The 26,623-nt window shown below is 38.4% G+C and overlaps 3 protein-coding genes and 1 long non-coding RNA gene across 6 annotated transcripts; 2 read left to right on the top strand and 2 right to left on the bottom strand.

Moving 5' to 3' along the window:
• Nucleotides 1–757: 757 nt before the first annotated feature.
• On the top strand, nt 758–8,484 carry LOC113725387 (NF-X1-type zinc finger protein NFXL2-like). 3 transcript variants are annotated; one of them, XR_011840120.1, is made up of 14 exons: nt 758–2,165; nt 2,252–2,365; nt 2,441–2,496; nt 3,080–3,146; nt 3,566–3,658; nt 3,867–3,952; nt 4,044–4,206; nt 4,389–4,559; nt 4,743–4,933; nt 6,289–6,370; nt 6,683–6,889; nt 7,198–7,287; nt 7,377–7,586; nt 7,824–8,484. XR_011840120.1 is itself a non-coding variant. In XM_072078401.1 (13 exons), the coding sequence occupies exons 1-13, from the start codon at nt 1,035–1,037 to the stop codon at nt 7,533–7,535; spliced, it is 2,610 nt and encodes an 869-aa protein (XP_071934502.1). In that variant the 5' UTR covers nt 758–1,034; the 3' UTR covers nt 7,536–7,751. The 3 variants fall into 3 exon arrangements, 1 of the variants encoding a protein (XP_071934502.1); XR_011840121.1 differs by lacking the exon at nt 7,824–8,484 and having other exon boundaries at nt 6,269–6,370; nt 7,377–7,751; XM_072078401.1 differs by lacking the exon at nt 7,824–8,484 and having other exon boundaries at nt 7,377–7,751.
• Nucleotides 8,485–10,937: 2,453 nt separating this feature from the next.
• Nucleotides 10,938–13,730, bottom strand: LOC113730357 (putative serine/threonine-protein kinase-like protein CCR3). The gene has a single exon (XM_027254992.2). It carries the CDS (start codon nt 13,566–13,568, stop codon nt 11,142–11,144), a length of 2,427 nt encoding a protein of 808 aa, XP_027110793.1. The 5' UTR covers nt 13,569–13,730; the 3' UTR covers nt 10,938–11,141.
• Nucleotides 13,731–15,667: 1,937 nt separating this feature from the next.
• Nucleotides 15,668–16,733, top strand: LOC113730356 (uncharacterized). The gene is made up of 2 exons (XR_003458322.2): nt 15,668–15,965; nt 16,202–16,733. It is a non-coding gene; the product is annotated as an uncharacterized lncRNA (long non-coding RNA).
• A 2,313-nt stretch (nt 16,734–19,046) lies between these two features.
• On the bottom strand, nt 19,047–24,646 carry LOC113730355 (uncharacterized). Its single transcript, XM_027254991.2, has 6 exons — nt 24,044–24,646; nt 22,779–22,907; nt 22,567–22,687; nt 22,305–22,386; nt 19,679–19,832; nt 19,047–19,584 (listed from the first exon to the last, which is right to left on the bottom strand). The coding sequence occupies exons 1-6, from the start codon at nt 24,356–24,358 to the stop codon at nt 19,429–19,431; spliced, it is 957 nt and encodes a 318-aa protein (XP_027110792.2). The 5' UTR covers nt 24,359–24,646; the 3' UTR covers nt 19,047–19,428.
• Between the last annotated feature and the right edge of the window lie 1,977 nt (nt 24,647–26,623).

The following is a 26,623-nucleotide window of genomic DNA, read 5'->3' as shown; positions in this document are numbered from 1 at the left end:
GGGTGTTTATGTAGAGGTTTCTAAACAATAGGGGGTAAGGTATCTTTTCGCGAAACCACGAGGAGGTTCCTTGTATTTTACCCTAATGTTAACTACTTTTATTTCATTATTATTATTATTTGTTGGTTTTATCTTATTATTTTATTTTCTCTTAGTTTGTTAACTTGCTCATTTTTCGGCATTACCAATTTATGATAAATTTGAGCCTCCCTTCTTATCTTTCTAAAATGAAATTTTAAATTTATATATGAAAAAAATGTTAGGGGTTCAAAATTTTTGGATTAAATTTTTATATTAACTTTTATAGTACTTAGTTCAAATTTTTATATTCTTATTATTCAATTATTAAATAATATGTAATTTTGTGAAATAGAGTATAAATGAAAAAAAATTGGTAATTAGGCTTATTGAACATTATAAGTAAATATTTAAAACTAATGATAGGTACAAAGAGCAGTATAAATTGATAACTTAGTTTGCAAAAATGAATTTATAAAAAATTAAAATAAATGGGTTATAAATGGGTAATTGGGTTACCCAATTCATTTTTTGACTTACCCATTTATACCCATCTAATTAAATGGATATAAATGGATTGATTCACTTATACCCATTACCCATTTTACCCAACCCAAACCCGCCCAAGTCACCCATTTTGACACCTCTAATCAAAGTGGAGGAGGGGTCTGTTTCCTCGTTTTCTAATGGACAATTTCAGTTATATTTAAGCTTTCCATTTATCACCCAAAAGCAACATTGAAGGGATTTTGTCGAGACCAAAATAAAATAAAAAAGAAGAAGAAGAAGAAGAAGAAGAGCCAAGTTACAGTATAGAAATTGCCCCGCTATAATATGCAGAAGAAGTTAGCACCAGGAAAAGAGGGAACGAAATGCAGGGTGACGCGCGTCACAAATTGGCCATTGCAGGGAAATGTGCCGCGCGGAAGTGACAGTTAGAAAACGCCGCGCCCCAATTTCAACAAGCAAATAGGCAAATTTCATCCCAAACCCTCATTTCCGCAGGAAGGCCCGTAATGGCGACCTCCAACACTACCCTCCTACCGCCACTTTCTCCACCGTCCTCCGACTCAGATTCCGACTCCGGCACCAGTTCCCGCCAGCACCAACACACTGACCTCTCCTGCACCATCTTTAAATCCTACCTCGAACTCACCGGTCACCAATCCTCCCCTCAACATCAAGACCTGATAAAGATCCAATCGTTCCTTACTTCCTCTCGCTCTGGGGCTCTCTCATGCCTCATATGCCTTGAACGGATCAAACCCACCGATCCCACCTGGTCCTGCTCCTCCCGCTGTTTCGCAGTCTTCCACCTCCTCTGTATCCAATCCTGGGCCCACCAATCCTCAAATCTTGCAGCTGCACGGGCTGCCTCACGCGCCGCCACTCTTAACGATGACACCCTCCGCTGGCATTGCCCCAAATGCCGGATCGAGTATCCCAAATCGCAGACCCCCAAGTATTACTATTGTTTTTGTGGAAAACTCGAAAACCCACCTCATGATCCCTGGATTTTACCTCATTCTTGTGGAGAAATCTGTGGTAGGCCGTTGACATACAATTGTGGGCACGAATGCTTGTTGTTGTGTCACCCAGGGCCCTGCCCCTCGTGCCCGAAATTGGTTAAAACCAAGTGTTATTGTGGGGCTAAAGAGGACGTGAGACGTTGCGGGTTTAAGGATTTTTCTTGTAAAGGCGTTTGTAGAAAGACATTAGCTTGTGGAAGCCATAGGTGTGGTGAAATTTGCCATGATGGTGACTGTCCGATGTGTCGCAAAAAAGGGGTTTATAAGTGCCAATGCGGGAAGGTGGAGCTGGAAAGAGAGTGTTGTGAGAGGATTTTTAGGTGTGAAAATCCATGCCAGAAGTTGCTTGGCTGTGGGAGGCATGTTTGTGAGAGAGGGTGTCATAAAGGTAAATGTGGTGAGTGTCCACTCCAGGGGAAGAGGACTTGTCCTTGTGGAAAGAGAGTGTATGAAGGGATGGCTTGTGATGTTGCTGTGCCTCTCTGTGGAGCAACTTGTGATAAGCTGTTGAGCTGTGGATTCCATAGGTGCCCAGAAAGATGTCATCGCGGGCCTTGCATTGAGACTTGCAGGACAGTTGTAACCAAGTCCTGCAGGTGTGGAAGCGCAAGGAAACAGGTACTTCTTAAAGTGATTGGTAAAATGAGATAAATTCTTTTATCAACGAAGTTGGGATTGAGATTGGTAAATTGATTTTAGAGCAGATTCCTTGTTATCAAGATTTAACATGTGAAAGGAAGTGCCAGAACGTGCGGGATTGTGGGCGTCATGCTTGCAAGCGTCGCTGTTGTGATGGGGACTGCCCACCTTGTTCTGAGGTTTGTGTAAAGTTTCTGTATTAATCTGTCTCTTGAAGTTAATTGTCAGCAAATGTGTGACCAGTGGTGTAGCAGATTTGTGACAGGAGGCTTCGATGTAGGAATCACAAATGCCCTGCTCCGTGCCATAGGTATCTTGTGATCCTTTAGATTGTAGTCGTTGCTTGAAATCTCACTTCTTGGTGAATTGTGTGATGTGAAACTTACCATAACTCTGTACTTCATTTGCTTCCATGTAGAATCCTACTTACATCTGCTGACTGGTTTTTCATTTTATCAAAAATTAAGGAGACATAATATATTTTTTAGCAATTACACATTTTAATTTCTTGTAACATTTAGCATAAAGACTTGTTCACTTGTATATTTTGAGGAATCATTAAAATTGCTTTCTCAAGAGAAGATTGTCCTTTTCTCTTAAAAAGGTTAGGATGTTTGAAGGACCATCATATTATGCAACATTTGGTTGCAAATGATAATTTTGTACTCAACTGAAACAGTTTAATTTGGCTTAGCCTGGAAACAAATATTGAGTACAGTATATTGCACAAAATGCCTTTAAAAGAATTAACGAGTTGTGGATGTTAAGCCTGTAGTTGTGCCACATAGTTACTTGTGAATTCCAGAATTATGAAGCTAATCAAATAAATTAGGTCTTCTGTTGGCCCAGACTAATGTTACAAATTATCAATGATTTTTATTTTGCTTCTGTAGAGGTGCCTGTTCTCCTTGTCCACTGATGGTGATGATTTCATGTTCATGTGGGGAAACACATTTTGAGGTGAGCACTTTTTCCCCCCTGCAATTAATATGAAACTTTACAAGTAATGTTTATTGCCGAAAATGTCACAACATATAACAAAGCAGTGCAATCTCTTTTTTGCCTATATGATGTACATTATGTTTCATGTTTGTGGATTGGGAGCGTTCCGGATGTGGTGCTTGCTAAGGCACAAAAATGGGAGAAAAGTTAAATCTTTTTCTTTCTCAAGTAGTAATACCATAATTTTTTGGTTGGGAAACATTTTGAAAGTACAGTATATTGTTGTGAAGCAAGTAGATTTGAATATGAACATCTTTTACTTGTAACATCTCATTTTGATTAACTTCTGCAATTGATGCAGAATTATGAGCATTACTTGTACTGTTAAATCTGTTGCTTTACATTGATTAACAACTTTCTTTGAATTTCATACTTAGGTTCCATGTGGCACAGAGACCGAGCAAAAGCCTCCTAAATGTCCCAAACGATGTCGTGTAGCTCCATTGTGCACCCACAGGTTAATTTGCAAGGTTTGTAATTATTCACTGTACTGATATTTGATATGGAACCATTGTAGAAACTTCCTTTCCATTTATCTTGTGTATTTTGTTCATTTCTTCTGAAGTCAAAGCTTTTGTACTACTTTTGTGAAATTGTTGAGTGTGTGTGTGTGTGTGTGTTACTAGGCTATTATCTTCGGCCTAGTTTTGATTTCTAATCCTTTCAGCATTTATTCAGCCACACAAGTGTCATTATGGAGCTTGCCCTCCTTGTCGTCTGATCTGTGATGAAGAATACTCATGTGGGCACAAGTGCAAATTAAGGTTTCAATTCTACTGAAGTTTGTTATACCTCTTTTTCTAGTCACACTTTTCTCAAACTACAATGCATTATTGATGGTAGTGCTTTTTAAAGGTGCCATGGCCCTAGACCTCCTGCCCTTCCAGAGTTTACATTGAAACCAAAGAAAAAGAAGTCAAGTCATGAGGCTGAACATACTCCTGGTACATTGTGCCCTCCTTGTCCTGAACTGCTGTGGAGATCATGTGTTGGCAATCACATAGGAGCAGAGAGGATGGTTCGCACAGAACTTATATATACTTGAATTTTTTATTTTCTATCTCCTTCAAGTGTGTATGCGCGTGCGCGTGTTTGTGGATGGGAAGGAGAAGTGGGGCATTCCTTGTTCTTACCTCTTTGTTGTGTCACGTGTCTGCTTTTCTTGAAAAGTCTTGACCATCTTCATCTTCCACCTTTTAGATGATCTGCTCAAATCCAGCAGAGTTTTCATGCGACAACTTATGTGGCACTCTTCTTTCCTGTGGCAACCATTACTGTACAAAGATATGCCATGCCTTGAAGAGCGATTCGAAATCATATAGTTCTGTACTGGCTGAATCATGTGAAGAGTGTAATCTTCCTTGCCAAAAGGTAAGACTTTCAATCGTTGCTCTCAGCTTGTTGATCACCACCAAAACTTAACTAGTTGCTATTGCAACTAACTCTCTACAACATCCCTCACATTTTGAATATTGCATTTACAGATTCATAATTCAGTATTTTCAAATAATTTTAGTATCAAGTATGTCTATCTTTTACTTGTGAACCGTTCAGGAGAGAAGTCCTCCTTGTCTGCATCCTTGCCCTTTGGTGTGTCATCCTGGAGAATGCCCTCCGTGTCATTCACTATTAAAGCGTGCATGCCACTGCGGTGCCATGGTTCATGCTCTTAAGTGCATATATTACAATAGTTTGGACGAAAGGGAGCAAATGGCTGTTCGTTCATGCGGAGGACCATGTCATAGGTAATATATCTTCCTTTCCTTTATTTTTTCCTCAGGGCATACAGCAGACTGTATCTTCTTTTTTCATATGCTAATAAATGAGTATTGGAGCAGAAAGAACCATGGGTACAGATCCAAGCGCCTTTTTTCTTCTTTTCTGTGTTTCTTTAAGTATATGTAAGTAGGGACATCGGAAAGTTCCAAAAGAACTGGAAAAAAACTGTATAAAGGGCTATATTGACAAGTGATTAATACACTTAATCCATTTAGAAGTGATTGTCCCCTTTAACTTTCTTTTTAACGTATGAACTCTTTGTCCTAATAACTATGCATTGCTATCCAAAATTCCATAAATATGGAAATAATGTAACATTAACACCTAATATTGTTTCGAGAAATTTGGTAGTTTGACCCAAAAGTAATTGACATTTTGAAGAGACCTTATCGAAGTTTAACTTTTACCAGCTGGAACATTATCTTCATTGTTGTTCATCTTTGTTTCTGGGTTTTTATACTTTATTACCCTTCCCTGCATGAGGTTTTTTTTTGTGTTAAAAGAAATTATTTGCCAAAAATGTACAAGTATTTCCTAGGTGAAATTTCTTTAAGGCCTAGTTATAAGAAACAAATGGATAGACTGGTTTAGATAAAGCTTTAGAAGACTATAGTACAATCTTCTGATAGATTGGCCCTAAAAAGAAGAATAACAATTGCATGTAAACTGTAGAATACAGCAGCAAATCATCGGGGATTGGCTCACATAAGCCAGTTTAGGCGACAAGTAGTAGTTGGTTCCTTCATAGAAATGACTATTTTTCTTCTTACAATTGAGCTTGCTATTCATTAGTGGAGTTATGATGAACTCTTTGAGCATAAAAGATCTGGGGCCAAGAAAAGGAGGTGTGAAATATAAAGTACAGCCTGTAACATAGGCTTTAATTTTATCTCTATTTATAATAGCTCAGTGTGAAAAAAGCATACCTTTATTTGATTAGTAGATTTAGTACTGTTGTGTTGTGTGAAAATAAAAGGTGAATATATTTTGGACTGAAGGTTTCTTATCTTTGGAAAAACCCTAGTATTATGCTACAATGCAGTCATGTAGTGAGAATTGTTGCTACCACAGTACCACCTGGGATGGTTGTTATGATTTTAGATTTCAATTACTGCTAGTTTTCCAACATTTTAAGTCTCTGTTCTTAGAATGTGTTTGCTTTTAATGTTTAAGGGTGTGGAATATTCTTTAGGCATTATATGCAATTCAATCCTTCTTTAATATCAAATCCTTTTGTTGAGATTTGGGAGAGGTATGCAAATGAAACCTCAAGTTTATGAACTAATTTAGTGATGTTAAAGTTTTGATTTTGGCGCAACAGAAAGCTACCAAACTGTACGCATCTATGTCCAGAGATTTGTCATCGTGGTCAATGTCCATCACCTGACAAGTGCTCCAAAAAGGTAATTTTATGTTACGTGGATGAACAATCATTTTCTCCTACTTTTAGAAATTTCTCCTCATATGTAGCTATGTGTTTTGGATTCTCGTTCTGTAAAATCAAAAAAATCTGCAAAATTCAGATTATGATCCTGAAGTTAAATTTGTTTATAGTTGTCTAGGACAGTTTTGTAGTTTAATTTTGCAGTGCACTACTTCATCATTCTATTTTCCATGTGCTTGTGTCCTTACTGCCTTGTGATTTTCCGAATATTTTCACTTTGAGACTCTTTTACCAGTAGTTTGAATTTCACTATTTATCTTCCTTGCATAAGGTTATTGTTCGGTGCGGATGCCAGACCTTGAAGAAGGAGTGGTCGTGCAAAGACGTGCAAGAAGCCTACAGGAATGCTGGGTCTGATCCCAAAGATGTGCCTAAAACTCATTTTGGACTTGGACTTCTCCCTTGTGATACGGATTGCAGGAGTAAAATGAAGATCACTGATTCTGAGCTACAACTTCGTAAATCTGTAGTGACACAGGCAATTCCTGACTTCCTGTTAAATATGTTGATTTATGTGATAATGTCACATTTGCTATTCTTTTGGCATCAACAAATATGCCAGTCTTTTGGGACTGCAATGTGAAATTCAAGAAGATTAAATTTTTAGAGAAGAATGGGAGATCCTAAAGTTATAGTTTGATTATGTTATTCTTGTTGACAAGTTGTTCTTTGATCGAGTTTAGACACCTTGTATTGTGTATAGGTTGTTGCCATGATGGAAATGTTGTGATGCATGTGCCTGATGCTTGATATTTAAGTTCTAGTTCTTTTCTTCTGCTTCCACAGAAAAAGGAGCCAGATGGTGAGAAACCCGTAGCAAAACGAAGAAGGCGAAGGGAGCGGGTTCAGGAAGACAAGAAAGTTTCCAGACTGCAGGTTAGCACATAGTGAGAGAAGTAACGAGACATTTTGTGGTGGTTGTTGCTGTAGGTTTACTAAGGGTGATTTCTGTTATTCCTGGGCAGGTTATTAGTGGTGCTACGAGAAAGGTGCTTTTGATTGTCATCATTTTGGTAACGCTGATTGCAGTAGCATACTGTGGATACAATGGCCTTTTGTGGCTCTCAGATTGGATGAATGAAGCTGAACTACAACGGCAAAGAAGAATATACCCTCGAATCTGATTAGCACGTAGTAGTAATACTACTATCAATTGTCAAGGAGTGGGGTTTTAAGTAAGTATAGAGTGAGAGTGGGTTCAGTCATCAAAGAATTCATTTTTTCTGTTTAATGATTTTAATAAAGCTGCACCATGTAGGACTTACCGAGCATATATTACTAGACTAGAGGATGTTTCAGAATCTTGGATTTTATCCATTTATTCATTTGTTATTTAGTCACTTGAAGAACTTTGTTAACCCCATTGATCGTGTATTGAGTTTGCCAGTTAACAGGAAGATTGATTGTTGTAGGCATGGAAGTAATACAATACGGCCCCTTGTGGAATGTTACTTATAAAAGATTGTTAAAAGGTTCTTGGTGGATGTTGAACAAGTCTGGATAACAATAAATAGGGGCGGCAGAAGGGGCAATCAGGAACAGGAACAGGAACAGGAACAGGAACAGGAACAGGAGCGTCAAGCGTGTGTGCATATCTTCCGAATAGAGAGAGAGGCGGAGGCTCGCACACACGGCGGTGGCTCGAGTAAAAGCTCTAGCCCCGCGTGGTCTCTACAAAGTAGCCCTGTATAACCCCATTCCCGACCGACATCTCTCATCTTCTCCTCCCGAATGTATAGAGTTTGGCTTAGCGGGGTGTGCATCATTAATTTAATGATTCAATTCTAGTGGACGCACCCCACAGGAACTTACAATCAAGTGTGTACCACCAACACCAACTAGGCCTCATCCTCCCATGATTCTCAATATGGGATGGACGACGAGTACTCGGTCACTTTGGAGGGTTGGGGATGGATGGACTTGGAAGTGCTTCTAGCTTCTGGGGTAGATGTCGCCTTCCCTTTTCATCTTTGCTCTTTCTCGGCTTTGGCATATTTTAAAAAAGAAATTTGGTTGGGTTAAACAATAATTGGACCACTTCAGAAATGAAAACGCACAATTTGCTCGGGCCAAGCAAGCCAGCCTCACTTTTTCTTTTTCTTTTTTTGCAACGGCAATAATTTATCCTACTCGTACAAAAGGTTTGTACTTGTATGGAGGTTCACATGCTAATCTACACTATGGAGAAGGGGAGAGCTAGAGGAGGAGAGACGCGTATGGAGATTAGGTGTTGCAATCTCTAAATTTTTTAAGAACAAGAAAATTTATGCTTCCTTGTGATGCATTAGACAGACAGGGGTTATGAAATCTCGAAGGACGGAATCTAATGCACGGGAGATGGTGTCCATTGGACTGCACTTTGTTGCTTTGCGATGTTATACTATGGACGCGGTCTTCTACATTTAATTTAAGTGAACGTGTAACACTTACTGTGTTGGATGGTATAAACGAGCAATTTGCGTGGGATAAATGAGCAATTCTATTTGTGGTATCAGCATGAGCGTGCTTTGAAAAAATAAAAATAAAAAATCACCAAGTCAAAAAGTGGACGGCATCATCAGATGACCAAAAATTTTGACCGCCAAGAAAGAGCAAGAGTCGTGTACACATTACACTGTAGTAATAATTGGTTGGGGATCTCTGCAGCACAACAACTTCCCTTTGGCTTCATGCAGCTATTTTTAAACGAGAATGAAAATGGAAAAATGTTCAATTCAATTACTTGGATAGACCTTTTTTTAAAAAAAAATAAAACAAAATCCCAGGTTCTTGCTACTAAAATATTGCTGGGATGAGGTGAGAGGGTTCGAACTCGAAGTAGACGACGACTGACACAGGATTCGGGAAGACCAAATTCTTGGACAAATTGACTTAGAAATAAAGAAAAGTCAAAAAAGTTGTTTAATTAATAATTATGGGGGTGTTCACGAATTTAGGACACGGGCAGGGCAAAAACAAATGAAGATGTTCAGTATTTCTTTGACAAAATCCACAATCGTATTCATCACGAGCTCCAATTTTACACTGGGAATGGTACAACGTTCTATCTTGTGTCTGACGCTAAAATGATAGCTATCACTGCAGATAATTTATCAGTAGTGTAAATTGTTACGTTGGATTTGTAACACAAATTTCTCACACTTCTTCGGATCCTCCCATAAAGAACCTCGGCACTCCACCGTAACTCTGAAGATTGATTGTTCTTCCCGTTCACAGCTCACCAGCACGGGTTCAATAGAATCACATCCTCCTCACGTGCATCGTTCAGATCTACGCCCCGCAATAAAAAAATGAAGGATTTCTTCTTCTTCTTCTTTTTTTTTTAAAAAAAAAATGTTTGTAAAGAGCAGCAAGCAAATTGGAAGCAACTGAGGAATTAGTGCATGGGGAGGCCAGGTCTGCGGCCGCCCATTTACAAATCCACCTCTCAACCGCCAGCCATTCATTGTCCCGACTTTTAATACCAAGAATGTTTGCACCGGAGGAATCTGAGTAATTTGGTGAACGTTACTTCTATCATTTTCAAGAATTGGTTTTGCTACTCCTCTCCCAAAAATAACAAATGAATTAATTTTTAAATGTACGTCACATGTGTATAATTTGAAGTTTAACTTTGAATTCATATTATGTCACGTAACATGATTTAAATTTATCAATATTAAAAAATTATACACTAACGATTTATTAAAAAAACTATCCATAACAAATTGCTAAATGAATGACAAATGTGCCAATACAGACATCATGTACTAGCTATTAGTGTAAAAAAAAAACTATAGTCACTTTTTATCGTATCACTTAATCCATCCCTCCCTCGTAGTATACTAGTTATCTTGAAATCTTTGCATATACAAAATAAAAATTAAAATATCTCGAACATTTGGAAGCTCTGTTAAAAAACTTAGGAGGAGGACCGAGTAAACATGTTTTGCAGGCGGCGGCGCCAGAGCAGCAACACAGCCAGCAAGAGTTCACATTTCCTGGGAGACAGTAGATAGAAACTCAACGTGGAGGGATCCGTTCCAGAGGAGGATGACTAAACAACTCAGGGTGGGTCCGCCTTGGGAGGAGGACAGAGGAGAGCCTGCCCTACAGGTGTCATCATCTGGAGCGACTACTTGATTTTAATTGACCGCTTTTAATGGAATTTTCAAAGTCAATTCTGAGTAGGAAGTAAATTAGCCCAACGTGCAAGTTTTAAATGCCCTGTTGGACCACTTTTGTTACGGTTTTAGACTTCTTTTGTTTTGTGCCCCCCGTACGCTGTAGGAACAACGACTCCCATCAAAGTACAAAAGCTGCACCAACCATCTTTCTTTCTTTCTCTCTTTCTTTTCTGTGTAGTATATCATATCATCCCATGTTCTAATATACTACTGTAGTAAATATTTATTCAAGGACATACGTGAAACCATAAAAACCTTGGATAAAAAGCCCCCGCTAAGGCTGACCAAGTCCAAATTACCCAAAAAAAAAAAAAAAAAACGATACATGAGCATTTCGCAGACAGTAGTGTAGCTGTTCCATGAAAATAAATTATCGATCTTTCTATTTGCTTGTCAGCGTTCATAAAATTCTAGGCTACGTCCCGCGTTAGAACAAATATCCTACTCTTTACACTCCAAAACAAAGAATCCCCACATCAATTGGTTACTAATGACCGGGGGGAAAAAAAGAAAAGAATAAATAGAAAAAACTGAAAATTTTGTGACCTGGAGTTGTTTTTGAGTTCAATCTGAAACAATGGATATTGGACCACTTGATATGCTGCCATGACTATCGTCGCACAGAGCCAATGCTCGTTCCAAATTAGCAACGATATCGGTCATGGTCGGCCTATCTTTGCCTTCCAAATTCACACAATGCATTGCGGTGTACGCCACCAGCTCCACCGCCTCCGCTTCGTTGAGCTCCGGCGGCCCGACCCTCGGGTCCAAAATCTTGGTCAATTCCCCAGCCATAATTGCCGGTACTGCATAATCCACCACGCTCATTGGTGCACCATCGTTTTCGCCTGCTTTAAAAATAGCCCTCTTCCCCGTCAAGAGTTCTAATAATACCACCCCAAGACCATACACATCACTCTTTGCTGTCAATACGTTTAGACCGAAGTACTCTGGATCGATGTAGCCTACTGTCCCAGCTGCCTTGGTCGGCCTAAAATGTTTTTGCTCCGATTCTGGACCCATTAGTGATAATCCAAAATCAGAGACTCTGGCAGTCCAATTTGCATCGATCAATATGTTGGATGACTTGATATCTCTGTGAATTATGGGTGGAACTGCGTAGTTGTGAAGGTACTCGATGCCCCGAGCAGCGTCCAGTGAAATCTTTATCCTCATTTTCCAAGAATTCACCACGCTGCTGCTCTTCTCCACATTGTCCTTGTCGTGCAGATGATCATAAAGCGCGCCATTTTTCATGTACTCGTAAACCAAAAGCCTTTCATCCCTCTCCTCACAAAACCCCACGAGCCTAACCAAATGCTTGTGATGAAGCCGCGACAGGAATGCTAATTCTGATTCAAATGCGCTCTCTTTCTCTTGGAATTTCTTCGTTCTTGGACCTGTCTCGCTCCGTTTAATCGCAACCTCGCGCCCATCAAGTAATTTGCCTTTGTAAACAACCCCAAAGCTCCCAGCACCAATCTTGTTCTCCATGGAGAAATTGTTGGTGGCCGCAGCGAGGTCTTGAAACAAAAACTCCTCTGCCCTGTCCGCATGTTTTGACGATGTTCCGCTCCTCTGTCGCCTCATCAGGCGTGATCCTTGCCGCCTAAGAGTGGATGATCTTGAGGGTGGACTACTGTTTGATTGCTGCGGAGCACTAGCAGCACTAATAGTAGGTTGCACTGAATTATGAATTTTCTTTTTCCCAAAACAAACACCAGTCCACCAACAATAAACTACAGTACAAATCCCAGCAAAACACCCAACTGATCCAACGATGGCAAAGGCCAATAAACCCCTCCTCAGCGCTTTAGAGGGCGAGGACGGTGATGGACCAATTGAAGGCGGAGGCGGCGATGGTGATGGACCTAATGGTTGTGGCTGTGGAGCTAAAATTTTAATATCACAAGGCCAACAAATATTACCATTACCAGAGCAGAGTGTTTGAGATTGAGGATATATACCACATCTACAAATACTACGAACACATGGCCCCGGAAGAGTCCTCTGCAATGGAAGCCCGACGCCTGCAGGATTCAAGTTATTAGGCCATCCAGGCCCCCAACAAATCACTGAAAAATTACTCGTAACTAATCCACAAGTAAAATCCAACCCCGCAACAATTGACTCAAATGAGGTATCTTCCGTAACACTGCTAGAAAATTCTCCACCTCCTCCCCAACAAACAACTGTGTGGTTTAGTGACCTAATAGCACAGGTATGATTTGCACCAAGAGCTAAGGCATTGTACTCGTACCCGAAATTAGCGGGCACATTTAACTGACCACTGTCGTTATTCCCTCTGCAAATAACCACTCCACCTGTATTCATCCCGCAAGCATGCTGTCCACCTGCAAATATGTTCTTCATCGACATATTTGCAAACTGTGTTTCTATCTTTGAAGCTAGAATATCCGTGTTTGTATTACTGCCCCAACAAGCAACCCTACTAGTATTCCCCACAACTCCACAAGAAAAGCCCAGCCCAGATGAAATTGAACTGAAACTCGACGTCCCATTTGGCGAACTTGCTGAATGAGACTCCCCGCGCCAACAACGGACGTTAGTAGCACCGTTTGTTAAGGCGCAAATTTGAGTATCCCCAATTGTAATGCTTGTTAACAAGGTTGAAGACCCGAGGTAGAGTCTTTTGGGGGTGAAGTTAGCAACATTCCAGCACAGGAGGCTGTATCCGCCGGAGCGGACAGCGCAGACGGTGTCAAGACCGCCAGCGATGGAGTCGAAAGAAACGGTGGGGGCGTAGATGGATAGGAAAACCTGGCCGTTCCTCCAGCATTGAATTTGCTGGGTGGGTTGGTCGGCGAGTAAGGTACAGATGGTGGTGGCCGAGCCGTAGCTGACGGCCACCGTGGTGGCAGAGCCTCCGAGTGCATAGGCTGAGGGAGGTGGGTTGGTGACGGTGAATATAAGGATGGTAGTTATGATGATGGCGGTGGCGATGGTGGCGGCGGAAGGTGGGGGACTCATCTAAAGGGTGGTTAAGGCCCTCCAGTCCCCCCTCATTTTTTTTTTTGGCAGAGAGAGAGAGAGAGAGAGAGAGGGGATGGGACTTGGTGGGAGGCCTAGAGAGAGAGGCCGGAATTGCAAAAGCATAGAGAATTGTTGCTACACTACTGTTTTTAAGACTGGAAGGGGCTCTTTGTTCAACTGCATAAAATTCTGAGGGGGAAAATGTTAAGCTGCGTTTCATGTTGTACGAGAACTGCATTGTTATTCGGACACGTGGTGCATGTGGGTCCACATTGCTGAAACTCATGTGCGATACGAGACAAGTTAGGGGCTTCCACGTAGGCATGTGTTTCTCTCGGTATTAGTAAATGGATTTGAGGTAATTATGATTGGTATTAGATGTTATTGGTGTGGTATATTTGAGGTGCGTTTACAAAAGTATTTGTATTTATGTAGTATGAAGTTAATGTACACAAAAAAAATATTTTTGAGAAACATAATCTTGTATGAAACTTGTAAAAAAAAAAAGGTATTTATTAGTGTTGCAAAAAAATGACTTATAAGAAACTTGTATGAAGCTGGAAAATGAACTTATGTTATTCATTCATCAACTTACGTAAAACAAATTAACAAAACATCTAACTAATAATTATCCTATAAAATCTCAACAAAACATAATTTTCTACTAGCAAATCTTAACTAAAATATTTTGTTAAAAAACCAATATGATCTTTGAATAACATATATCCTAATAACAAGACGTATTCTTTTATTAACTAAATTATTCTAATATCAAAAACAATCTAAAAAAATCTGTAGAGAAATTGGCATATCTCAACACATATTATGTAAAAAAATACAATAGCCTTGCAGTCATACGAAATTCCCAAGTGTAAAAAATACAATCAAAAAAATATTTCCAATTGTAAACTACCTGGTAAATACTATTCCGGCTTAGGTGGCGGTCACTGGTCAGTGTTACAGGCCCGCGTTGTTTATCTTTTCACTTATGGTGTGTTGCATTGTACCTTCGCAGAAATCAAAGTGAAATATAACTCCGCGCATAGCACGGGTCAAAATACTAGTATTGACCAATTTTAGGGTGTGTCGTTAATTGGGGGGTTTTTAATGATTTAATACGGGCTTAAGTTAGAACATAAATGGCGGGCTGTTATACTTACTAAAGTTGAAATTCAAATGTAAGGAACTAAGCGGTCAAATTCAAATAACACGAGTTTCTTTGCATGGTCTCACCCCTGATGTAACATGAGCTTCATGCCTTCAAAAAAATTAAAAGTGAATATAGATGGCCTCAGCTTTGTGGCTGCTAAAAGAAACTAGCTTAAATTTGGTGCATCTTTTACAAAATGCATCCTTTTGACTCTTGAATGCAATCCGAATTTGAATTTGAAACTCAAATTTTATATATATATCGTATATCTAATCGTGATAGTGTATGCATCGTCAGTATATACAAGATTTACTCAAAATGGATTAATCTTCTATACACTGGCAGTATATACACTTTTACCGTGAGATGTATGACGCATCATCCGAATTTGAATTTGAAACTTAAATACAAGATTTACTCAAAATGGATTAATCTTCCATACACTGACAGTGTATACACTTTTACCGTTAGATGCATGACATATAATCCGAACTTAAATTTGAAACTCAAATTTTATATATCTGTCGTATATCCAATTGTGATAGTATATACACCGTTAGTATATATAAGATTTACTCAAATAAAATCCTAATATTTATTACGTGATTATATGTTGATTCAGTACTTGTGTATAGACTCTAAATCAATGTAAATGGTCTACTGGCAAATCGAAAGAATGTTGCTTTTAAAAGGGGGTGGGAGAACTACCAAGTTTTGGCTTAGTGGTTATCAAACAGGGATTAAATCACTCTTTGTGTAGTAGATTAGGAGTCTCATCTACTGTGAAATTTTTTTAAAAAAAGTATCAAAACACCTCTTTAATCGAATCAAATCTATATATCCGTTCTTTAGACTCTCCTCCCTGTTAAATATGATAAATTAAGTTACAGAAAAGTTTTCCCTGCAACAATAAAAAACAAAAAAGGGGAGGGGGGTGGGTGGGAGAGGGGCAAAAAGTTTGAGAGGGACAGCTGAAAGATAAGAGGAAGAAAAGGTACACTGGATTTCTAGGAAAATCCAGCAAGCCAGTGGATTACATTTCATCTCCTTTGATCGGGTCATTGGCAAATGGAAACTGCCGATGAAGAGGAATTTCTTGGAACGTTTCTCCGGGGCAAATGAGAGAGATGGCTAACGAATTGAAATTGAATTGCATGACTCAAGACTTGAGAAATCAACACGAACGTTCGAAAGAAGGCTGCGTATTACTCCTGCCGATTCAACAAATCAACATGGAATTACAAGTAAATATATTTCTTCTTCAAGCTTTTTTCACAGTTTCCTTTTGGTGTTTATATTCTTCCACTCGTGGAAAATTCAGGTTAAATTCCAAAAAAAAAAGTGAAAATCATTTATTGTCATTCCAAAATAAGTGCTCTCCGCATTAATAAGGAGCCATGTTCTTTTTTTTTTTCCGTGTTTTTTTTGTCATTCGTTGTTTATTTATTCTACTCCTATTTTTACTCTAATCTAATTGAAGGAAGGGTCCAACTGGATTAATTAGAGAATCGACGAGAATTGAATCACAATCGAACTAGATGCATCCGTATAGATTTGAGTCGAGGAAATCACATATATTGTGGCAAGTTACACCCATCAGGACTTAAATTCTTTGGTAGGAGCCAAGTTCATGTTCAAGTGGAGTATGGTATTTAGGGGAAGAGATGGAGTACCGGCTACCCACCACTGCTCCTACCGTGCCCGATTGAGTACAACAGTGTTAAAATCAGCAAATGGCCCGTTCCACCCAATTGCCTGAAAAACAATAACAATTAGCATATATGTGGGATGGAACAACTACTAAGGGGGCTCAAATTCAATTGCCTCTAGCTTTATTTGCGATGCCATGGAACCAATCATTTTGCTGTCCATTTGCCATCTCTGGTCTTTGCCGTGTATGAAGTCTGAGACCACATCTATGATTGTTTTCTTTGGTTTTTAGACTACATGCATTAAGGTAATCGACAGTGTTATCCTTTCTTAAAATAATAATAATTGTCTTAATTTGAATTTTTGTTTATGTAAGAAAATATATAGATTATAGCTTCACATATTTGTAGGTTGAAAGTAAAAATTTTGTCAGGATAATGCTACCCTTTCAATTTCAATTATAAGGATAAAAGAGAATAAAATAAGCCAAAGATAGAAATACTCTGAGTGAATTCTTTCACTATCAAGAACCTGAACAGCAAATAGTTCAATATATACTTTAATCTTCACTAATATTCAACTAGGGGAGCAAATTTGACCCTTAGGGATCCACTCTATTTCCAATCAATCGTCGTCAAAGAAAAAGGTAATTCTTAATCCAGAACTCTTGAGGATCTATACAACTGCTCCTGTCCTTTGCTTTTGAATTTCATGACTGAAATTTGTCAAGACCTCCCAAGCACAAAAAGCCTTCCTCCTCATTCCTGTGGGTTGTTCTTTTTTCTCAATGCCACCCGACCCGGGCTTCCGGGGAAAATAAAAGATGCAAGGAAGGCTAACTTCCTAAATAAAAGCAGGGCTTCAAACAAATGGACTGTTAATTGGTAGTACATGCCATGCAGCAATTTCAGGGAAGTAATTTAATTAGATCTGGTACACCATAGAAAATCTAAGAGACGAAAGAAAAAAGAATTACAGCAAAGAACATTAGTGGTGGCTATATGCTTTACGTGACGACATCCATGCTCCTTGGAGGTTTTCTTGGAACAGCGGTGTTAAAATGCAAATGGGGTCAAATTATGTATGCTTTCTTGCTGGAATACAACTCTGAGAAGTATGCAACTTTGAGTTGTTGGAGCAGTTGGCTATGACCCTTGCTCTTTTATGTCTTCTTACTTTTCTGCTTTTCGGTTTCTTAAAATATACATTGAATGAGAAAATAATTGAGTTCCTGATCTGAAAAGCAAATGATGTACATTGGACGTTTCTTTTTTCATCATTTTATTTTCCGTGTTGACCATTGGAATACTAAAACATGAATCAAGCTTTCCTTTTTTTTTTTCTTTATTTTCCGATGCTCATTCTTCATCAATTAGTCACCAATTCCAATTAGCATAGGACAGACTTGCCTTTTGATGGCAATCATCCCTGCTCGATTAGTCATACCATTTGTACAATCATTTGCTTCTTTTAACAACTCAATTGGGCTTCTATTATATACAAACTATGAGACCAACCACCATAACCATAATATTTGATGCCTTCATAGTTCATGTGAGAGAGAAACTTCCCACGAGGACTTACCTTGCACCCTTCAAGAACAACATTGACTAGTTATTGCAGCTGTACCATGATATTGATGAACCTAATTTAGATGACAATGCATAAGGCTATTTCATTTTTTAACTTAAAAAATTGTGTTGGTAAAAAACTATCTGCTTGGGATTCTGTTCTTACCTCGCGATGATCTGGGATGTTTCAAAAATCAAAGAAACTTCGCTTCTTGAACAGATAAGATTTTTTTTTTTTTTTGAGGGTGACAGATTAGATTGTTCAGACGTGCTTATGAAACAGATTATGATCTTGAATTAAAGAAATATGGTATGTTCTGTTAATTTGCCAACTTTAATAACAGGCCAGCGCTCTGTTGGGGTCCACCTAAACACGATTAGTAAAACAAAAGCGTGTTAGAAGTTCTTGAACAATGTATTGGTCCATGCTTTCGATTCTGGCTGAACATGAAGGGCTTTTAGGAAGGAACATGGGGCTGTTGTAGAAAGGTTAATCAACCATTTTGTGATAGTCTGGGTTTGAGACACAATCATGATGTCGAACTCTTTAGCAAATCCTTATCCTCAGTTATTGTTAATTACGAGCCTATTTCCCAATAGCCTAGCTAACTGTACCGGGGATCACCAGGTCACGGTGGGCTGTTTTCTTGCTGCATACCACTTCTTCATTTGCTCGGTATTTAGCTGGCAACCCTCAACTCCAGGCAGAAATCCATCAGTTTATGTTTCTTCAAGAAATGATGTACTTTTCTGGGATGGAAAACTGAAGATGTATGGTGATTATCGAAACATGGAAGCCAGGCGACTAATGACACCAGTTTCTCGTCTGAAACTTTCTTTAAATCGATTTGATATCATCATTTCACAATTTGCCGATGTCCAGAAAATCTATCCTTATTCCTCTTGACTTAGTGAACAAGTTTTTAATCATGCAGCAAACATGGCATTCTTCAATGTCTACCTGACCTTTCCCACAAAGCGAACAGACGAGTTAGGCATACCAAAATCCATTGGATGCATCCTTCTATTACTAATCGAGTTGGCAAGCAGACAGATGATGAATTACATCTCTCTGCAAGACTAAGTGAGAATGCAACAATAATCTGGTTTCAACGGCACAAGCTAACTTGTACTAAATAAACAACTCTTGACAACTAAAAGTAGCATCCAATGGTAGGTTCTGTACAGAAGAATACTGCTAACATGCAAATAATTATTGGCTAGAATACAGTGTACAACATCTGACAAGTACATTAGATCCCACATGAATTGAAAGCTATGAACAGAGTTACACAAGAATCTTTAGTTTCCAGAATCGCAGTATGTGCATCATCCATTGGAGACACCTCTGTGAAGCGGCTGTGAAAAATTCAAAGCTGCTGCTCTGCACAAAATGCTGCTATACAAAACTTCACTCTTCGTGGGAAGAGATGTTGCCCTTCTAAAAGATTTACTTTCCAGGTGCATCCAGGAATAATAAACTATCTCAATTTTTAACAATCCCTTCATAGTTTGCCCACCAAGATGCAGGGATCCCATGTCTTTGAAACCATTCAGGCATATGAAACCTTTCATACAGCACTGGCCTTACATCCTTCTGCTGAGAAAGGTGCTTGAGAAGTGGAAGGATAACTTCCAAAAGCTGATGAGCATGTGCATATTTAAATTAGCGTGAGTCTCACCCAGTGGACATGGTTTGACAAAAGTTTTTATCCAATTACTGTAATCAATGGTACCTGTTCATCCTGCGGTTGCCCTGCTGAAAATGGAATGCATGGAATACCATTTAGTGGTTGCAACAAGAAACTGAATGGATTGTTATCAACGATAACCATTCGACACAAATCCTTTGATACACATGACAAATCCTTCACATGCTCTCTATATTCCCTGCAACATATCCAGCATCCAAAACATGAAAACACGATCAATCTTCAACATCAGCAAAAAAGCATGAATATGGATCCTCAACAAGAAGATCCAAACTTTTAACCAACCAATATCCCGAATGTACTAGTAGCAATTCCCCCCATGTAAAGCATTTTCTTGTTGATAGAATACTTGCACCAAATAATAAATGAAATCAGAAAGCTACTAATATTCTTTTAATTTCTTAATAAAAGAGCATCTGAAGTCATTTGAGCATCAAGCAGAACATGAACGAGGACTCTCAAACTGGTCAACTTAGTCCAATACATTATTCATACAATGATGGTGGCACGGTAAGATAGATACCATCGAAATTTGCTTCAAGAACTTTTTTGAATAGTTGCGTTACCATGCCAAAAAATCTTAGCTAGAGAAAAATAATGACTGCCCCCAAAAACCATGCTCTATTTCTTGTCAACTATCGGCTTAGTGAACTTTGCTTAAGAATGTTGACCTGCAAAGAATAGTAACTTTCACCATCAGGCTTGCTCCATATCAAGATAGATCTTCCATATCTATCGACAAATCACTGACCTCTCAGTGCTCTGTGGATTCTCATTGGAGGAGACAATTACTACCCGAAAAACTAGAACTATCTAACACCCAAACACAAGTGCTAAAATAATATAAAATCAAAGAAGATAAAATAAAATTGACATAGCTTAATGTTACCTGATGTCATCCCTACGTACGGCAGACTAATGAACTGTGAGCTAATTAAGATCCATACAAACTCACAACATCATGTCTCTAGTATGTATTAACACACGTGACATGCGAGTGCCCACACAAGGATTTTAGCTCAAAATTCTTTAAATGGAAGGGGAGGGAGAAGTAACTGCAAATGCAATCAGACTCTTCATGTTTAATTGCTTTTACACAAAGTGCTTGAATATCCTTTCCCCACACTTCAGAAATCAGGGAAATCTGAAATTTATAGCTCCAAGGAAACTCAGTCAACCCCCTCAAGTAGATGTGTATATGCATCAGAGCAGTGACAGTTTCTGAGCCACCATTATTACCATTTTTCTTTAGTTCAATATATAATCACCAAAATCTGCTCAATTCATAAAAAATTTGGGCTGACTTACAATATATCTTGACAACATGTTCTGGAAATAGCTCAGCTGCTTTGTCCTTGAATATTCCAGTTCCATCAAATTTTAAGAATGTAATATAAATCTCTAAATGATGATCAAAATTAACCTCACCAATACTAGAAAGTAATTATGCAATTAAACAGAAAACAAGAAATCTAAATAACAATAATCACGAAAACTATGGGGTCTGGTAATTGCAAAAACAGCTCGAAGCACAGAAACCATTCTTCCTACATGACCATTTTCCTGTAATTGTTCATCTCTTACAATGTCCACCAGACATTTTTATATCAATAAGGTCAAAGGACTTCAAAACAGAAAGAATACCGTTATCCCAACAATATACTAACTCCCTACAATTCACCAGTTAAACAAGCTCCAAAACATAAAGAATACCTTATCCCAATTTGAGTGTTCTTTACCCTATATTTAACCACTGATCAATGAGTACATTATCCTAGTCACAGACCTATGGTTTACATGACATCTCTTACAGAGAAAATCTGGTGCCAATATCAAACCGTAGATGCGAACTTTGATTCAAAATGTAAAGCTATTTTATCTTGGGCCCTCATCCACATTTGATGTGACTTTCCGAAGGAAAAGAAATAGTGCTAGGTCATCTTTGCCATGATATGTTAGCCCAATTAGGTCTTCTGTTAAATGGTTAACTTTCAATGTAACTCAACCTCATTATGAGCTATGCATCACAACAGCTACATCAAGCACCCATATGGAATTCATCCAAAAGCTCAAAGTGGAAGAGAACCTCTCTCCCAGAGAGTTAACAGTGAAGAACAGAAAACTTAATAACTAGTGGTCGAGGATTATAACCACAGCATTGATTCCACTAGTTAGAGAAGAAAACCAAGAGGAGTTCACCAAAGAGGTCCAAGATACACTGTTTCATGTTTCATGTTACATTACATATAAGAGTACTCGTTTTGTACTAAGCCTGGATGGATATCCCACAATATATAGCCAGATTTTTTTTTGGTCTCTTTTTTCTTTGCCAGCTAGATATGTGTTCTTAGCTTTAGTAATTTCTTTCTTCTTCATTTTCTTTTCCTCCAGTAAGTTTTAACTCTTTCTTCCCAGAAGAGTAAAAGTCTCTTATATTCCTTTTTTGATACTTCCAAACATATATACAGAAGTCAACTTGTTTTGATACTTCCAAACATATGTGCAGGCATCAACTTGACTCTCAAGTATAACTAGTAGATTTAAGAACAATCAAAAGTTCTTCCCATATAAATTAATGTAACTTTAACCCGAGATAATATAATGAACATATTACCCAAGACACATCGAATGAGATCACTACTACACTTACGTGCTAATGGTTGACGGTCGATAAAGTCTGAGACTAAACCTATTTTCAGCATCTATTCTGTCTACAAGAGGCCTAGCATACCCTGCAAGGTGCAAGCACAAAGCACTGTTAATTTAAGCAACTATATATAAATGCAAGCAACTACAACAATAATAACCCCCCCCCCCCCAAAAAAAAATCCCAAAACATTAAAAAAAGGATTTAACTGGAAAAAGAGAGTAAAGCATAGAAAATCAAAGAAATTGCCCTGTATTGAACAAACCTTCAAGGCCAGCAGTAAATAAAACAAGGTTGGCAAATTCACTGAGTTGTTTGAGAAATTCATGCAATCCAGGACGCTCAAACACCGTCACATAGTTAATCTTAGGCTTGCCTTCAATTTCCTTGAAATCAAAGCATAACCACAATGAGATACATTCACCTCAGATATTTTGCTCTGAATTATTTTAGTGTGAATTGAACATGCATGATCACCTTATCGGAAGATACGCATTCCAGTTCAAACCAGTTTAACCCAGCCTCACTGGCTTGACTACGTATCATAGAAGGCAGACTAGATGTCTCATATGCACAAACTAGAGTTTCATCCAAGTCCAGAACCACCTGCAACCAGAAGTTCATAGCTTGAGCCGCCTAAGGTCCTTCGAAAGCAAGAAAAATCTAGGTAATTCACACAACCATTCAACAGCATTTCAAACATAATCAAATGACTCGTGGATTTAACACATCATTTAGCTAATTCCGGTTAATCCTGAATACCAACAACATCATGAAAATGACCTCACTTTTATCCTCCATGACGCGCAAATTTCTAATTCCAGCTTCAACTGGAATAATCTTTGACTCAGTTTTTCCTCGAACATCTATTCTTATTCAAATACAAGTCTCAAGAAGTCACAAATAGTGTACATAATTATTCAGACCAAGCTCAAAGTTCAATTCTCCTATCTTGGTTTCCAGCAACAAGAACAACTCATACATCCTCCCTTTTCTCGATATGTATATTCCCATAGCAACAATCTTAACATGGCGATTGAAATTTCTCAAAATAAGTACAGAAAACATATAGTCATACAGCATTTACCACGTCTCCCTATTGCACTTACTGAAAACAGCATCCATCACAACTGCACAGAAACTCTTACTGAAAGGCAAAGACTGTAAAGAAATATCTGCTAAGAAAGTCAACAACTCTACAGCAGACAACAGCACGAAAATATAAGGAGTAGAATTATTTATACCCTTTCAGGTTCCAGATTAGGGAAAATTTTATTTAAGAAAAAAAAATCTCAGGGCTGCTTTTTTCCAGCCCACAAAATCCAATCTTTGGTTTTACTTAGAAACAGCTCTCAAGAATAACTCTACTTTCACCCCATTTACGCAAGTGTTTCTACAAACTCCAAGCTTAAACACAAAGGCATCTCTTTCTCAATTCATGCATGTTTTGCCTCATCAGGATTATAAAAAGAGGTCAGCCGAAACAAATGATAGATTTAAAAGATCCAGTAAGAACTCTGCAAAGTGTTAACTATTTCATCCCCAACACAATAAAAATATCATGCTCCAGACCAACCAACAGTAATAACTAACTTCGCTCACACAAGAATTAGGCAAAATTACCATAAATCCCCAGAGAAAGATCACACTAAAAATTCCTAAAACACCTATATATATATATATATTCCATATTAAATGCATTAAGGTTCTCAAGTCACAAAATGGAACTAGTATGAATCTACCGTGAGCTTATCGAGAAGTCCACCATCAGAGGTGGCGCCGGATGTAATTTGAACGGCGGAAGAAAGGGGAGGAGGAGGATGCTCAGGCTCCTGTAACTCGACGACAGGTAAAGGCTTGAACTGAGGCGATGAAGAAGAGAGAAGAGAGGAGTGGCGCAGGCCAACGTAAGACAGGACCTGAGTCAGCGACGGCGTGCCTCTGATGATCTGAACGAAGATCTGGAAGAAGAAAGCCAGCCAGTTTAATAGTGCTCTCCAAACTTGTATAGTCTTCGGCGCGTAGACGTCGGCGGATTGAGCCAGCTCCGCCATCATACAAGGCTTTTGAGTTTTGGCTCACTGATTTTTGTTCTTTTATATTTAGTATCTTATTTTTCCAGTTAAGTAGGAGTTTATATATAAGAAGTGTGGTGAGGAGTTTTGGGAATTCAGTCCATAATTTTCAGTGGTGGCGTAGGTGCCGACGGAGTTGTGGTCAAGGTGGTGCCTCGACGAAGTGGTTGTGGTGTTGATTGAGAGAGAGAAAAGGAAAAAAAGAAAGGGAAAATGGGAGAGTTGACGGCACGCGTTTGGGGAGGGTGTCTTGGGGGGATGAAAGGAACTTGGATGTTTCAGTTCTATACTAGTAGTAGTTGATTCATTTTACCACTCCAATACTTTTCTTGATTCTTTTTAAAATTTTCTTTCTTTTCTGTTCTTCAACTGCAATCCAGGTGATGAGCAGTTGGTTAGTTTTGAATCCTTAAACATCCTCGAAATTGTGTTCGTGTTTTGCTTGATTAAATTTGAGTTCTTGTCCAATCAAATTCCAGTAGTATGTCTATGTTTTAATAGGATGACTTTTACATTGTGTTAGGATTTATATTTAATTATTTGAATGAATTTAACTCTCCTGAATTACACTAGTCAAATTTGACTTGAATTACGAATAATTTCGACCCTGTTTCACGTTTATGCTATGCACTGCTATTTCTCGTTTTCATTTGATTTCAAATTGCCCGCTTTGTTTAGTCACACGTGCAAGTGAAGAATTTTCATTGCTGATTTCTTCTTAAATTAGCACTCAAGTGATACTTTTCTTCTTAGTAGACAGATTGTTTGGTTGTTTGACAAGGACCAAGCATATGGATTTTTAATAGAAGTTGGAAAAGTATAGCATATGGAATTATGATCCTTTGAGTAAATTACTTTGAGTTAAGGAACTAAAAACGAAAATACAAAAAGTAATTGTAGCCCCGTACCTTTCAATTGGAACTGATTTAAAAAGAAAAGGACAAAATATTTTCAGAATCAGGAAAAAAATCATTTGAGCTCACGCGCTTCACTATAAAAAAGAGGCGTCTGAGAAAAAGTTAAAAAAAAGGCGGAGTCAGGGACTGCATCCGCCAATAAGAGGAGAAGAGAAGGGACAATCTTTCCATCGTTGGAGGGTTTTGTCCCTTCCTCCTCCCATAACCGATGCTATTTCAGAATTTTAAAGATCCCCCAGCCCCCAAAAAACAGGCACTACTATCGTTTACTTGCCTCAGGATGCAACCCGGTAAGACAGAACTCTTGTTTCTTGATCAGCTACTGCATACTTGGGTTGGGCCCAGTCATTTCAGCATTCACTATCCAGCATTTACTTACTGCTTCTGATATATGCAGCCTTTTTTCTCTGACAATTTGCTTCGTTTTCTGTTCTTCTTTTACGGCAAACTTGTTTGATGGGGGCTTCCCGGAAGAAGAAAAACTAGTACTAGGCTACTAGCACTAGCAGTCGTTGTTACAATTGTAGGTCAAAAAAGAAGACTGTCTGCTTACTAGTAGCACAAATACTTTCCTCTAATTACAAGTCTATTTATCCGGCTTACTTACAATTGTCGAGGATCTGTCCAATGATTGTTTGTCCATTGGATACTCGGCAATTTTTCAGTTCTGCTGACAGTCCAAATAAATTGTATTGGATCTTGTACAACAATTTTTTAAAAAAAAACAATTAGATAAAGTTGATCCGGTGGAGGTTTTTGACATAAATTTGGAGGACTAAAGTATTTTGCGGGTGAGGAGACTTTTTACTCCATCTTAAATCGAGAGATGATTATCTCATATAAGTTCTCTCACACATGTAGTTAACACTACTATGACCATGAAGTCATTTAATTTGAAGCCAATGCATATCAGCTTCAACCCTTAATCATGTAATTGCACTATTTTTTTTTCTTCTTCTTATTTATATGAGCAGCAATTGTACTTTGTAGCTTGAAGAAGAAATAAAACTTATTTTCATTTCTAGAAACTGTGAAATTTGTAATATTTTAAGTTCTCAGCACTACTGTGCGCTAATGCAAAAATGTGGTCAAACTATGGAATCGCACGTAGTCAACACTTCAATGTGCACCAATTCTAAAAAACAGTTACGTTAAAGCGTGCCCATCATATTGTATTCTTGCACCAATTACTTCTTGTTTGTCTTTAATTACTTTTAACTCCTCTATCACACAATTTTTTTTTTCCCTTAAGTAGAAAAAATGTGAGATTTAGGAAGTGAGGAGAAAGAAGTGGGATTAACTCTATTTAGAATTGAAAGATGGACAAAAC

This window comes from Coffea arabica, chromosome 2e (assembly GCF_036785885.1).
Source record: "Coffea arabica cultivar ET-39 chromosome 2e, Coffea Arabica ET-39 HiFi, whole genome shotgun sequence".
Classification (NCBI taxonomy): domain Eukaryota; kingdom Viridiplantae; phylum Streptophyta; class Magnoliopsida; order Gentianales; family Rubiaceae; genus Coffea; species Coffea arabica.
This window is presented reverse-complemented; position numbering and strand designations above follow the sequence as displayed.

What these genes read in the sequence shown, in the direction of transcription:
- LOC113725387 (XM_072078401.1), top strand. Translation starts at nt 1,035, where the DNA reads ATGGCGACCTCCAACACTACCCTCCTACCGCCACTTTCTCCACCGTCC. An exon ending in TGCCCTGCTCCGTGCCATAG is followed by an intron (nt 2,497 to 3,079) that starts GTATCTTGTGAT and finishes TTGCTTCTGTAG; the next exon opens with AGGTGCCTGTTCTCCTTGTC. An exon ending in GGGCACAAGTGCAAATTAAG is followed by an intron (nt 3,953 to 4,043) that starts GTTTCAATTCTA and finishes TGCTTTTTAAAG; the next exon opens with GTGCCATGGCCCTAGACCTC.
- LOC113730357 (XM_027254992.2), bottom strand. Translation starts at nt 13,568, where the DNA reads ATGAGTCCCCCACCTTCCGCCGCCACCATCGCCACCGCCATCATCATA.
- LOC113730355 (XM_027254991.2), bottom strand. Translation starts at nt 24,358, where the DNA reads ATGATGGCGGAGCTGGCTCAATCCGCCGACGTCTACGCGCCGAAGACT. An exon ending in AATGCGTATCTTCCGATAAG is followed by an intron (nt 22,688 to 22,778) that starts GTGATCATGCAT and finishes TTTGATTTCAAG; the next exon opens with GAAATTGAAGGCAAGCCTAA. An exon ending in GGCAACCGCAGGATGAACAG is followed by an intron (nt 19,585 to 19,678) that starts GTACCATTGATT and finishes CATGCTCATCAG; the next exon opens with CTTTTGGAAGTTATCCTTCC.